This window comes from Odontesthes bonariensis, chromosome 6, assembly GCF_027942865.1.
Source record: "Odontesthes bonariensis isolate fOdoBon6 chromosome 6, fOdoBon6.hap1, whole genome shotgun sequence".
Classification (NCBI taxonomy): Eukaryota; Metazoa; Chordata; class Actinopteri; order Atheriniformes; family Atherinopsidae; genus Odontesthes; species Odontesthes bonariensis.
In genome coordinates this window covers 40,304,132-40,318,355 of record NC_134511.1, presented here as the reverse complement: position 1 = coordinate 40,318,355, position 14,224 = coordinate 40,304,132, and the positions used below count along the sequence as shown (strand labels likewise).

The window sequence follows — 14,224 nt, the reverse complement described above, 5'->3', positions numbered from 1 at the left end:
AAATTTCAATCAAAGTTTTAGCGAGCACATGCTCTCTCAGTTTCAACGATGGAACAAATTGCTGTTCAGTTCGGGTTATTCATTGCAAATGTGAAAAAGATAAATGAATAATGTTCTGTGTGTTTTAGGCTATTTGATAATGTTCTGGGCATTTCAGGACTCCTGTGCACGTGTGAAAATGCCACATGAGTCCTGACGGGAATAACAGACTGGGCCTGTGATTTACTGTAACGAGCATTAGAGTAAAGCAATCTGGTTGTCGGCATTATATCACAAGATTATTTGTTGTTGAGTCTTGTGTGATCTTTTTGTAAAATGTAAAATGTAACACTGCCATGAAAATAGACTGGCTTCATAATCCTCTGTGTCATCGATCAGTTCCTGTATCACTATGATGTGATGTGACTGACAGAAATGGACTGTCATGATAAACTGAAATGTTGAAAGTTGAGTGCATAGCTCCTTGAACCGTCACCTCGATTTTTTTCTCTGTATAAATGGACTTAAAACTAACATGGCCAGTGTGTTTCGTAACAGATTCGAAATGACCTGGTGACAACAGGATTTTAAATGTGTATTCTAATCGTTACCACCTGCTAAATCCATATCAGTGCCATAAACTGCTTCAGTTTCTAATCATTTTAACATGCTGCACATTCAGTCACGAGACCTTTCAGTGGATCTTAAAATCAAATGTGCACTGTCATCCCTCTGGGTTCCTCTGGTTGTTCAGGCAGGAGAACCAGCTCATGTCAATTTCTCTGGCTTGGCAGTAAATGAACTATTTAGCTACTATCGGATAACATATGGCTACAAAGATTTGTTGATGGATTTTACGCAGCTGTAGCACAAGTAATGTATGATAGATAAATCCGTATCTGGATATATATAGTAGAGATCTTTTTGTTATTTTTATGTCGCCACTTTATGCAAACATACTCACTGCATATCAGTACAGTGCTGCAATAACCCCACCGCCCCATTTCAGTTTAGGTGAATGCTTGCCTGGGAAAACATTGCAGTTGTGGATTGTGGTCTGTTGCACTTCAGCCAGAGGAAATGACAAGCCCTGTGACAGTCTTCTTCTGCTCTCTAAAGTCGTTATAAAAATGTAATCTAATATGATTTATCAGGACCACCCTGTTGCTGCTTATTCCTGAGCTTCAGTTTCATCTGATGTGTGTGCCTAATCTTACAGGCTACTGTGCTCATGTCACCTAAACTCGTTTCAATATAATTTGATTGGAATTCTATCTCATTTAGCTGGCTTGAAAGGAGTGATCCTTTTATTCCTTTTAGCAACTTATTCTAAGCTTGAGAGCAGAAAAACAACAGGCCCGTTGTAATTGCTTTGGGATTTGGACACGCCCGCCCCCTGGAAGAGGCTCCCTTCACCCTGAGCGCTTTTCCTTCTTTGCATTGTTTGGTTGGTCGGAACGCATGCATCATGTCGTCCACAGTGAAGCGGCTCGAAGTTACCTATGACCCTGTTAATGAGAGCAACACGTTCACCAGCGGGGACCTTATTACTGGTCAAGTCACGCTGGAAGTGGTCAAAGAATGCGAAATCGACTCCCTGTACATTAAATTCAAGGGGAAAGCTGAGGTTCAGTGGAACGAGAAGCTCGGCAAGTCTACCATTGTGTACCACTCCAAAGATAAATATTTCAGCATTAAACAATACTTCATTCGTGACGCAAATCTCAAGGGTAAGTGAGCTTTATTGCCTCTGTTCTCACACGCTGTCCGTTTTAAACGTGCAAATGTTTTTTTTCTGCATGGAAAGAGGAAAAAGACGAGCTGTACTTTCTGTTGCTGCTGCCTGTGACTTTGGCGCAGTTTCACAGGAAGTGAAGAAACTGAATTAAGACCTGTTTGTTATGAACAATATTTTATAGTTTAAACGGACGGACGTGCAAATACAAGTCTGAGTTTTTGTCCACGCTTAGTGGGTAATTCTTTGAAATAATCTTTTGATTGAAGCTAATAATAACATAACGGGAATGGACGTTGGAACTATTTTCTGAGGGGGGGCGGGTTTTTTTTGGGAGGTGCGGGAGAGGCCAGGGACGTTGCTGGGCATACAGCTGTACAGGGGCACGGGCCCCCAGCCAGAACACCACCACCAACACCGCCTTACTGTATACAGAAAATGAGCCTGTACTGGATTTATAAGAACATTCATTCAAATTTGCATGAACCTTAACAGGTTTAACAGAGCTAAAGGCTGTCCGCCACCAGTAGGGAGGCTGATGGGGTGCGGAGGGTGCGGCCCTCCCATCTGCCGCCCCGCACCATGGGCCTCTTACCCGTGGGGATGGGGGTGTTTCGACACCCCCACTTTTACAGCAAGATGATTTCATCCCCCCCACGTTTTCCAAAAGTAAACCCGTTTGCTCCATGGATGGTTTGCCCACCCTCGTAGTGCACCAACATACAAAATGGAGCGCACCTCAGCCCCCTTACGCTGCACGAAAATCACAGACTGTTGTTCACGACCCGGGCCGCCGGCATGGGAAATTTGATATTACGTCAGAGACGAACAATATTGTGAGACTTACGTGCCAGTCGGAGCATGTAGAATAATTCTATCCAGATTTGAGCAGTGTAACTATTGTAGTTTCCATACAGGACCTAGTTTATGGTGATCAGAATACAAAAAATGCATGCACCGCCCTGAGAGATGGGGAAATGTAAAATATATTTATGTCGGTTTACGGGGCGGTCGGTGGCGTAGTGGGTTAAGCAGCCGCCCCATGTACAGAGGCTACAGTCCTCGATGCAGCTGGCCCCGGTTCGAGTCCCGCACCGAGCGGCCCTTTGCTGCATGTCTTCCCCCTCTCTCTGCCCCCTGCTTCCTGTCTCTCTCCAACTGTCTATACATTAAAGGCATTAAAAAAGCCCCAAAAAATATTTTAAAAAAAAAAGTGTCGGTTTACACGCAAGTATGTTCCGACGTTTATGATAACGGGCCACTTGCTGATAATTTAGTTTGCATCTTTTTCTTTGATAGATGATGGAAATGCGCCGGAGACGACCCAGATTTTAGAAACATGTAAGTATTTCACATCTCTGTCACATCTCAACGGGAAGCTCGTTGGTGCTTTTACAGTACAGAAAGGGCAGGTTGTGATTTTAATTTTCTCAACGATAGTTTGTATGAATTTTAAACTATTATTGCTTTCCTGCTCAGTATGATTAAAATTCAGTGAGCCTCAGTGCTTATTGACAACATAAGTGAACATTACAGCAGCGTATGTTTTATATTTTTGTCCTGTGCTTGTTCGGTTTCCTTTAGACCCGAGTGTTGTTGCACCAGGAATCCATGTCTATCCGTTCACCTTTCAGATCCCTTCCCAGTAAGGAACTCTTCTTTTAATGCTTCTGTAATAAATTAGAGCACATTGAGTGTATACTTGTATGAAAATATTTCTATCAAAAAGGTATACTTAGCTCACACTCCTCGGATTTTTGTCTGACGTATGCTTGTTTTTTAGGGAAATGCCCTCTTCCTTCAAAAGAGATACTGGTAAAATTGTGTACTTGCTGGAAACCGGGTTGAGCAGATCAATGAGGGTCACCAAGAAAGAGTCGACTAAGATCAACTTTGCGTCAAAAGCAGACATAAACTTTGTCTCTGGGTTAATGGTATGATCTTATATATCCTCTTCTGTAATTTGTAAACAGAGAAAAAAAAATCATCATGGATTGTTGGAAGCAGTTGACTCAGGTGCAGCACTTGCTTTGTACCTGCATGGACATGTTCTGTGTAATGTGTTTAAACCCTTATTGTCTTTCAGACACCACAGCATGAGTCTAAGGATAAGAAAATGAAACTTTTTACCTCAGGAAGTGTAGCCATGGATGTGAATCTTGAAAAATCAGGTTTCTTCCAAGGTGAGAGCTCTTTAAGGGTGATACTGACAACTACTGGTCTTATATCAAAGCTTGTTTAGACATTTCTGCTCTGTGTCACAGGAGAAGGGTTAAAGGTTCTGGCTCTCATTAAGAACAATTCATCTCGTGAGATCAAGCCCAAGTACTGCCTGTCCAGAGTGCACAGCTTCTTTGCACGAGGGAGGAGAAAAATCGATTTTAAGGATCTGCTTAAAGAGGTAGGAGCGCCCATTCCTCCATCTGCCTCAGAAAAGGTGAACATTTGTCTCAAAGATCTTTACAGTTCCTTTCAGCATAAAACCCGCTATTACTTACTCACTACCTGTTAAAGGTAGGGTAGGAGATCCTGGATTTTGAGTCCAGCTAAGCTGCATTTTGAAAATACACCGGTAAAAAGTCCCAACCCTTTTCTTCACTTTCCCCCCGAAGGCACGCCTCTAGAGTACATGAACGCGCACGAGCACGAAGGTGCACGAGCGCTGTTCTGACAGCAAGCATCGATCGTTGCCGTATTTAGTATTTAGTACTTAGTATATGCTAACTATACGTTTAATAATGCTAGGTGCTAGCCAAGCTGGCTCTAGTTTAGCTTCCTGCCAAGCTTCTGGGCGCGTAATTCGTTCACGGAGCAGGGTACGCGCACAGGGGGAAGGAGGGGGAGGGGGAGGGGGAGGGAGGAGCAGATTGCAGTTTGATAGACGCATCAGAATCCAATCATTGTTAACGGTCCGTTCAGTATGATTGGATACTGTTTTTCCTGGATTGTTCGTTCTAGAGGCCACTAAAACTTTTCATATTTGTGTCAAAACTTTTAATTAATTGGTTGCAATGGGGGTGTGAAGAGTATTTCAAGCAATATGTAAAAAAATGCTCCAGAAAAAGAACCTCAACCCCACCTTTAACTTCACAGAAAGGATGCATAAGAAGTGTGAGAGTAACCTCTTAATAACTTGTGCTTGTTTCAAACGGTCAATTAAATAGCAACAAAGTGTTTGTGCTGAATGCCTTCCAACACCTCCTCTTTTATTGTTCATGGTGTTTGCTGAAGGAGTTGGTTATGTACACAACATACGTGCAGATATAGCTGAGGGCCTTTATTATTTACGCAAGGCAAGTTTATCTGTACAGCACAGTTCAACAACAAGGTGATTCAAAGTGCTTTACAGAGACATTAAAACAGAAGAAATAAAAAGCAGGATTTAAAGCATTACTATGTAACATTTCTACCTTAAAATAACAGCTTGAAAAAAATTGTGCGGATAGAATGAGTTTTAATATTACGATTGGCTTGTCTCCTATGCCCTTCGGGGGTCTGAGTGGGAAAAACTGCGCTATGTAACTTTGCTGGACCGGCCCGGGAGCTGAGCGGAAGTACTTCGACTTGCTTTCTGGCACACCTACCGCAAAAACAAATAGACCCCTCTCACGCTCCCAGGTACATTTGATTACTCTTACCTTCTCGGTCGACATAGCTTGCACCTTCTGACTCCTCGCCGGTTCGTCAACAAACGTGAAACGTGAAAGCGAAAGGGTGTTGTATTTACGACAGTTTAACCGTACATTACCTCCAAGCCTGTAGGGGGAGCTCCAGAGTGGGCTTTTTGAGAAGTTACATTGTATCGCTTTAAATTTTAAACAAAAAGAAAGAAATAAGAACAATAGATAAAATCAGATAAAATCAGGAGTTTAAATATGATTAAGTTTTGAGACTTAAGCTTCAAACTTGGAGCTTTATTCAAACGCAGCTGAAAGTAGGTGTGTCTTCAGCCTGGACTGAAATACACTGAGTGTTTCTGCTGATCTGAGGCTTTCTGGGAGTTTGTTCCAGACATGTGGAGCATAGAAGCTGAATGCAGCTTCTCCATGTCTGGTTCTGACTCTGGGAACTGATAATAAACCGGATCCAGATGACCTGAGGGGTCTGTAACCTTGTGTATTGGGGGTGAGTTGTCCTGTCGAAAGAAAGAAAGAAAAACAACCCATGACCTGGCCTGTCATGGACATCTTCAGATACAATTAATTCATACATAAACATCACAATGAACGTGATCGAATACAAGATTGCAGTACAAACTTAAAGTAACCAGAGACTATGTCAAACAATAATCCATCTATATGATTCAGTCTATGATAATAATAACCCCAAAGATATGACTGTTTTTCTCTAAACCTTGATTGTTATTTGTTATTAGTTTTATTTCTACATATTATGCTTTTGTGCCGTCACTGCTAAGCCTCAGTCCTTTTTTGCTAAAAAAATCTCAGTCTATGTCTGTTCACAGTTACAAGTCTTAAAAAGCTTCAAAACGCAAACACATCTTTTTGCTGTGCAGAGAGCAGTGAAATGACAACACTACTCTCCACAGGTCTACCTTGATGTCAAGTATGCTTCAAACCCAGATATCAGATTTGAAATAGTCATCCTGCCTGCCTCCCAGGCTTCTCTTGTGGCATCAGCCCCCCCAATGACTGCTGCTGGCTTTGGATTTGAACCATTTGGGAACCCAAACCCGCCAGTCTGGGGCTTTGGACCTCCACAACCACCAGCAGGACCTCAGTCCTCAGACCAACCCCCTCCTCCTTATGGAGCATACGCAATCTACCCTCCTATGAATGAATATGATAATAGATATCACTGATGGTTCTGAAGAGTGCAGACGTGTCTCTGCTTCCTCCAGCTGCTTATCGCTTTTATTTGCTTTTAAATAATTATACTTCTTTCCAAAAGTCTTGGATATAATTTTATTCTTTTTCTTTTAAGTGAACCAAGACTTTTAAAATCATTTTTATTCTTTTTTACAACTTATCTGATGAGCCAGCAACTACAATCCTTTCAACATGCCCTGTGAAAGCTGTCGGATATATCAACAAGAAATTTGGGCGCAACAAGAAAGGATTTCTTAGAAACTGAAATGGGACTTCATGAACCTTGAAAACTTGGTGAAATCAGGGATTAAAATGGTTCCTCTCACGCCAAACATGGCAAGATCAAGAATTCTATCCTCAAAGAAGCATCGAGCCCGTCTCCCTCCTCAGCCTACTCTATTGACCAAAGTCCCCCAGCTCTGCCCCCACCACCGGTGCCCACAACTGTCATTTCCAACAGCGTCAATGCTGTTGTCTAGGACGCTAAGGGCCTCTGTGTTGGTAAACACCATCTCAACCAGAGGTCCAAGGATGGAGTGAAGAGAGGGACAATCAGACTCTCCAATCAGAGAAATCTTATCCATATCCCTTGCAAGAACACAGCATCCAGTTCAACTATAACTAATCTCAAACACGCAGTACTCAATGTCAGATCTTTAAGTAACAAATCATTCTTAATTAATAGTTTTATTTCCTCTCACAATCTTGATTTCATGTTTTTAACTGAGACGTGGCTCGACAAAAACACAGCAAATGCAGTCCTGATTGAGTCTATCCACCTCACTTCAATTTTGTGTCTGAAACACGAGAAAACTGGAGGGATGGGGGTGTTTGTGCCATGTTCAGGGACAATATACCCACCCACAAGTTGTCATTTGGGTTTTTTTTCATCATTTGAGTATGTGTCATTCAAAATGGAGATAAAACAATCTTCCATACTTTACATCACCATTTATAAACCACCACAGAATTGTTTTATTGATGATTTTACTGAACTACTTTCAATTGTGTGCACTGCTTTTGACTGTTTAGTCATAACAGGGGACCTGAATGTGCACGTGGATGTAGCGGACAACAAGGAAGCTAAAGAACTCACTGCTGTCCATGAAATGTTTGGTCTAACTCAGCATGTGACTGAGCCCACCCACAGCAGAGGGCACACTCTAGATGTGCTCATTTCAAGGGGTGTTGTTATTTCAAATGTGGATGTCGTCGATGTTGCTTTATCTGATCATTTCTGTGTTTTCTTCGACCTGTCTGTTACACCCAAACCAGCAGTTGGTCTGCAGTTGTTCAGGGAAGACTCATAAATGACAGAACAGGGACACATTTTATGCATATGATTAGGTTTGAGAACACCCCGTGTTCTAACGTTGATGATCTGTTGAACTCTTACACATCAAGTCTCTTAAATGTTTTGGGTACCATTGTCAAGGTGTAGTGAACTCAAGTGTGGAATTTAATACAAACTTAAACCTTTGGAAGACCCCAACATTCCTGTGGGGGATGTTTTCTGTGTAGGAACCAGATGGGGAGTCCTACACCAAGGAAGAGACTGAGATCGTCTAATTTACAACAACCTTTGCCCCATGAAAGTATTTGAGAGCTCCTCCGTCACAGACCTGCGCCCGCCATAAACTTATGGGGATGCATTAACAACTTAGTGCTAACTAAGCTGAACAAACAAAGGACCCTCTTAGGAGAACATTGGAGACATTGGAAACCCACTCCCTACCCTATCTGGACAAAGTAAATCAAAGGTGATATCTGCTCTGACTCAGCCAGAGCAGAGACAGGCACCTCATGGATCTCTGGAAATGACTTTACTCAGATTCACTTTCAGTCGAACCTTGAAACTATATTAAATGTGCCTTATATCTTTGGACAGGTTCTTTCTGGTTCTCAGTGAAATCACGAGCTGCATTTTAAGACCCTTTTCACAATCTTACTTGGAAGAATAACGAAGAAAAAACATTATTTTGGAAAATGACTAACCTACCTATGGAACCACATTGCCCCCTTGTGATCTGTAGTATTGAATAGTTAAATCCAAATTAAGTCAGTATATGAAGTAATGCAACTGTTAACCGATGTTTCCTGCTGTTTCTTTTTGTATTCCATGGTTAACACAGGAAAATAACATTGTTTGGTTCGTTATTCATATGTCAACTTTACAGATATCCATCCGAATTTTGAGACTCATAATCGTTACCTATGTTATGTTGTTATTTGATGTGTTTATATCATAAGCTTATGTTATATCTTAACAAGTTGTGGTGTTTTCAGAATCCTCTGGATATATGTGTTATAAGATGGAGGAATGGAGTAACCGAGTTTCTTTGTTTTACCAAACACTAAGGCTAGAATTAGATCGTCTTACGAAACACGCCCAGGCAGACGTCACAATAGTTTCAGGCATACCATTGGCTGAAAGTGTAGCGTAAGCTTACGTCATGCCCCGCCTCCGTGAGTCAAACCCCGGAACCCGACATCCAAAATCCAGAATTTGAGCGAAGAACAAGAACGAGTCAGAAGAATGAGGAAAGATGGTGGACAGACTAAGGTGCTGTTTACACATACCCGGGTATTTTGAAAAACGAAGACCTTTCCCTTCGTTTGTGCCTTTCGTTTATACACAAACAGAGTTTTTTCCTCCGAAAACGAAGCTAAAAAAAAACTCCGGCAAAAGTGGAGATTTTTTAAAAACTCCGTTTAGCGTTTGTGTGTAAACTGGTTGAAAGAGACGAAAACGGAGTTTTCAGAATGGAATGCGGAGTTGTCGTCATAGTACAGAGCCCCGCCCCTATCTGGCAAGCATGGAGGTACTAGCAGCATTTCTGTTGTTGAGAGCTATACTCGCTTGTGTGATTTTGAAAATTACAGTCATACAATGTATTGAACAACAAAGGCGCATTACGGCGCGGAGAGCAGCAATTGCGGAGCTTCTGTTGGCAGACAGAGCCCGGCCATACCACCGTCAGGCTTGGCGTAATTTAACAGCTCCTGATAGCGTATTTATGCGGATCAATGTAGACGTGTTTTTTTTTTGAAAACGGGGCTGTGTGCACCAAGTTTTTTTTTAAAACGAAGGTTAGAAAAAATGCGTTTATCAAAATACCCGGGTATGTGTAAACAGCACCTAAGACTGATAGAAAGATGACCAGTTAGAAAGATGGAGGAAGAATAAGATCTGGGCAAAGAAAGAAACAGAATGAAGTAGTAGAAAGATATACGTTTTTGTGTTTTTGTTTGTCCATGTTTGTTTTTTTTACGTTTTTAACCTCCGCTGCTGCACTGGTTATCACATTGTTAGTTTTGTTACCAAGAACGCCAGCGTTAATTGTCAACTTTTTGTTAATATTTTGTGAATTTAAGTTCACCTCATCAGAGTTGGTCAGCAACCAACTCCCGACACTTGGACAATTTTGTCATTCTTTACAGTGAAGTCCTCGGTGCCATCCAGTTCCGTCTCCTGGAACTTTAAAACAGCTCTGCTTGTGTACAAGTCTCTTCATGGTATAGCGCCAAAGAACATCTCTGACATGTTAGAGCCATATGAACCAACTCGGGCTCTGAGAACCTCAGGGAGGGGTCTCCTGCCTCATGGAGGGGTCTCCTGCTGGGGCCCAGAGTCAGGACTAAACAAGGTAAGGCTGCATTTAAGTTTTATGCTCCTAAAGTGAAACAGGCCTCAACTCTGACAATGTTTAAATCCAGGCTGAAAACAGTTCTATTTAGCTGTGCATATGACACCTGAAAGTATTTTATCTGCACTCTTCACTTTAAATTGAATGAATTAATGATTATTTTTTATTTTTTTTAGAATGATTTTATTTGCCTTCCTTTGATTTTATGTAGCTGTAAATCACTTTTAATTGCCTTGTGTACGAATTGTGCTCTACAAATAAACTTGCCTTGCCTTACCTTTGACTCTTGTTCTTTCTCTGAAGTGCTAGAATTCAGTATCAATACTAATGAAACTCCACAATCTACTAGGAGTTCAAACCCTACAACTTTTAAACATTTAGGAAAGACTGCATCTTATCATTCTTAAAGTAAAGCCCTGTCAAAGACAAACATTTACAGGAAAATATGAAGAGCAGGGAGAGCTGTCTTGAAAAATTTGAGTAGATTAACATGTGCTACATTATCATAAGGATCCAGTCTTCCCTGATAAGTCAAGGTTGGAAAAAATAAGTCAGTTTGGAATAAAATCACAAAAGCATTTTTTTTGCTGTTGTTACTTTCTCAGTAATTGTGTAGATTTCTTCTGTAATGGTATCACATGTACTTAAACAGAACATGGGCTATCATTAATATCACACCTTAACCTTATCAGCATAGATGAAACGAGGAGTGATATACAAGTTATCCATACACAAAACCCTAACTTGCTCAAACTAAAGAGCAATCAGTAAAAGGCTTAAAACCAAAAAAAAAAAATGCTATAAGCAGAAAATGTGACTTAGAGCATGTGAAATCTGGCTTCATATTGACCATGGGTGGTGGTTGTGGCAACAAGTAAACAAAAAAAAAAGCCTTTCGACTTCCAAGATGTCAAAATCACGAATGAGACTTGAATTGCCACAAAGCCATAGGAATCTTTGGAGGGAAAACAAGGAGGCTGAAAATTAATGCTGCTGTGTAGAATGAGAAGACCCCTCAAGCCTTCTTCATTATCTCTCATGGGATCACTAAAACTGAGGAACACACATGGCTTAGGTCAGACTTTTTTGTACATATTTCCAAAGAGCTCCAAGACATAAAAAAAAGGTAATAAACTGAACTGGAGGGGAAACTGATTCACTCTCTAGAGCAGAAGTTAGCAGAGAAACCACTCAATGGAGTTTGGGTTTGAGTGCAAATCAACGTAGAGATCACCTGAAAAGGAAGTCCAGAGCCAGTTAAAGAGGCTGAAGATAGTGGAAGTTGAAGCCTCCATGCAAGGTCAGTAGTTACAGCTTGTGCATTTTACTCTATTGAGTATTCTTGGGAGCTCTCAGTTCATGTTGTCAATGGATGAGGATCAAAATGCTTCTACATCAGAGACAGGAAGCCGTATTGGTTTCTCAAACACAAGAAACTTGTGCTAAAGAAAAAATGGACACGACTCAATGAATAATTCCCTATAATCCCTATATAGACTAGTGAGCAGTGCTGACCAACATGTCATTGGGGTCATCAGTTGGGAACCTTCTTTCATCAGTGTTTCGTCTAGTTGGGCCCCCGACACCTCAAGGAGGCTAGACAGTGACCGCTGGCGTCCCAGAGTCATTCCCCTAATGCCATCACCCTGTGAAACCTGGTATTCCTGCCTTCTGCACAGTAGTATCTATTAAGCTATTCTTTTCTAAATAACTAGCTAATGTCTGTGCAACTAAACTAAAGAAAATCTTCCCCTCTACATTTAGGAGAGAGATCATCCGGAACTGACTCAGGTCCGAGGACTCTTTCTCCTTTGGAATAAGAACGCCTCCAGCCCTACGTCATGCTCTAGGAATAACCTGTTTCTCCCAAATTATTCTTAATTGCCTCCACAAAAATGTTAGGATATCGGGTACACTTTTATAAACCCGGTAGGGGACTCCATTTGGCCCTGGGGCCGATGAAGCCTTTGCACGTCTGACTACCTCCTCAACCTCTTTCCACCTAGGTGGTGTAATATCAATCTTATGAGCTATCTCTCCTGATGGTGGCATGTCAGGTGGAAGGCCTACTACTCTACGCTGCTCAAGATCTGAATATGTATTTCTTTTTTTTTTCTACCCCTTGTCCTGTCCAGCATTATGGCACCAGAATTGTAATCTGAATACCGTTAATGCCAAACACATTTGCTATGCCAAGGGAAGCTTTATGAATGTAAAGCTCCCCTTGATGCCCATTAACTCCTTATTTTTATTTATTTATTTTTGTTACAATACTTAACATGATGTGATAGTGTTGAACCGGACCGGGGGACAGAGAGAGAGGGAAAGCGAAGAAGGGAAAAAGAAAAAAAAGGAACAGAAACATGAAGAGACAAACATAGAAAACAGTAAAAAGTCACACAACCAGCTGCTACACCTGTAAAAACAAAACTGAAGACAATCCACGGCTTTTGTGGGGAATCCAGCCTTAGAAGCACCAGGAGCACCTGTAAGCAGACAAGCAGAGAACAAACACACAAACAAACAAATAAAAAAGCACAAGCAGCAGCAATCTCATATAATACAACTGTGGATACAGATGACCTTAAACCACAGGACAGCACAACAACTGATTAGCGAGCATGCTACTGGGCTAATGAATGTGTGTGTGTGTACGTGTGTGCATGAACATGCAATACACATAGATGGTCCCACATAAAAACCATGCTTAAATATCAGTGTATAGGGCCACAATCCACCCCCCCCCCCCCAGCAATCAGAAGCAGGCCGAGAGGGCCCCCAGACCCAGGCCACCAGCAGCCCCCAAGGAGCACAGAACCTGGGAAGCCCACCATAGGGACAACCACGCATCCCCCCAGAAGACAGCAGAGGAAGCCCCCGGACAGAGCCCCCACAAGAATCGGGCAGAGCCCCCCCGGTGACCAGAGGTGGCAGCCTACCAGCCCCGCCAGGCCCCCGCCACCCAGACATGGGCCGCGCGCCTGAACCGGCCCCCGCGAGTCCGAGCGCCACCAAACCCCCCGGCAGGCACCCGAGAGGGCCAGGCGCCCCAGACAGCCAACCGCAGTGGGCCAGCGCCTGCCCCAGTGCCCCTGGGCAAGCGCCCCGGGAGTCAAGACGTGCCAACAGGTGGGTGAGGCCGCGAGCAGCGTTGAGAGGCCCCCACGACCCGAGAGACCACTAGACACCCGAAGCCATACAGCCCCCCCAGCACACAACCAACCGCCCAGAGCGGCGGGACAGCAACACACCACCCCCACTATGTGATTAAGCTAATCAGCGGGGACCAGAGAGGATGAAATTCAGCCAGTTGATCTTTTGAGGAGGCAGACATTGTTTCCATGCTAATATAATCTAAAAGAAAATTTCTAAACTGGTTAATACACAGATTCCTCTTTGCTTTCCAGTTCATGAGAATAGTTTTCTTTGCGATACATAGCACTGTGAGGACCATGTGTGTCCATGTTAATTTGTTCAAGTCACCCAGTATGCACAGTGTGGGGCAGCAGGAATACTACACTTAAACCATGTTGATAGGTCCTCACAGACCTCAAGCCAAAACTTCTGGACAGGTGCACAAAACCACAAAGCGTGTGCATAATTATCAGGTTTGTTATCTGTGCAATGTGAGCAGATATTTGAGTGTGTTAGACCCATCCTGAACATCCTTTGTGCTGTATAATGTGTTCTGTGAAGGATTCTGTATTGTATGAGCTGCTAATTAGGATTTCGAGTCATTCTGAAGGTGTTCAAACATATTTGTGGCCAGAAGTTATGGTTAGAATTAGAACTGAGGGATAGATCTGCCTCCCATTTTGAGGATGGTAAAGAAATTGTGTCATCCATCTTAGCCAGTAATTTATATATTTTTGATAGCAGTTTTGGTGTGCAGATGCTTAAAAATTCTGCTACCCTAATGGGGAGTTGTAAGTCTGGTTGGTGGAGGATATATTTCTTAGTAATATGTATTTCTTAGATACTCTTCCACCTCTGACTTTGTTGCCTTAAGCTGCCCTCATTTTTCCTGGTTAAAC

The 14,224-nt window shown here is 42.4% G+C and overlaps 1 protein-coding gene across 2 annotated transcripts; it reads left to right on the top strand.

The window, feature by feature from the left end:
• The first annotated feature begins 1,403 nt into the window (after positions 1–1,403).
• On the top strand, positions 1,404–10,457 carry LOC142382676 (arrestin domain-containing protein 3-like). Of its 2 annotated transcripts, none has more exons than XM_075468791.1 (7): positions 1,404–1,709; positions 3,014–3,055; positions 3,299–3,359; positions 3,498–3,648; positions 3,801–3,897; positions 3,979–4,115; positions 8,065–10,457. In XM_075468791.1, exons 1-7 carry the CDS (start codon positions 1,448–1,450, stop codon positions 8,110–8,112), a joined length of 798 nt encoding a protein of 265 aa, XP_075324906.1. In that variant the 5' UTR covers positions 1,404–1,447; the 3' UTR covers positions 8,113–10,457. The 2 variants fall into 2 exon arrangements, with proteins under 2 accessions (XP_075324906.1, XP_075324905.1); XM_075468790.1 differs by having other exon boundaries at positions 6,264–10,457.
• Positions 10,458–14,224: the final 3,767 nt, after the last annotated feature.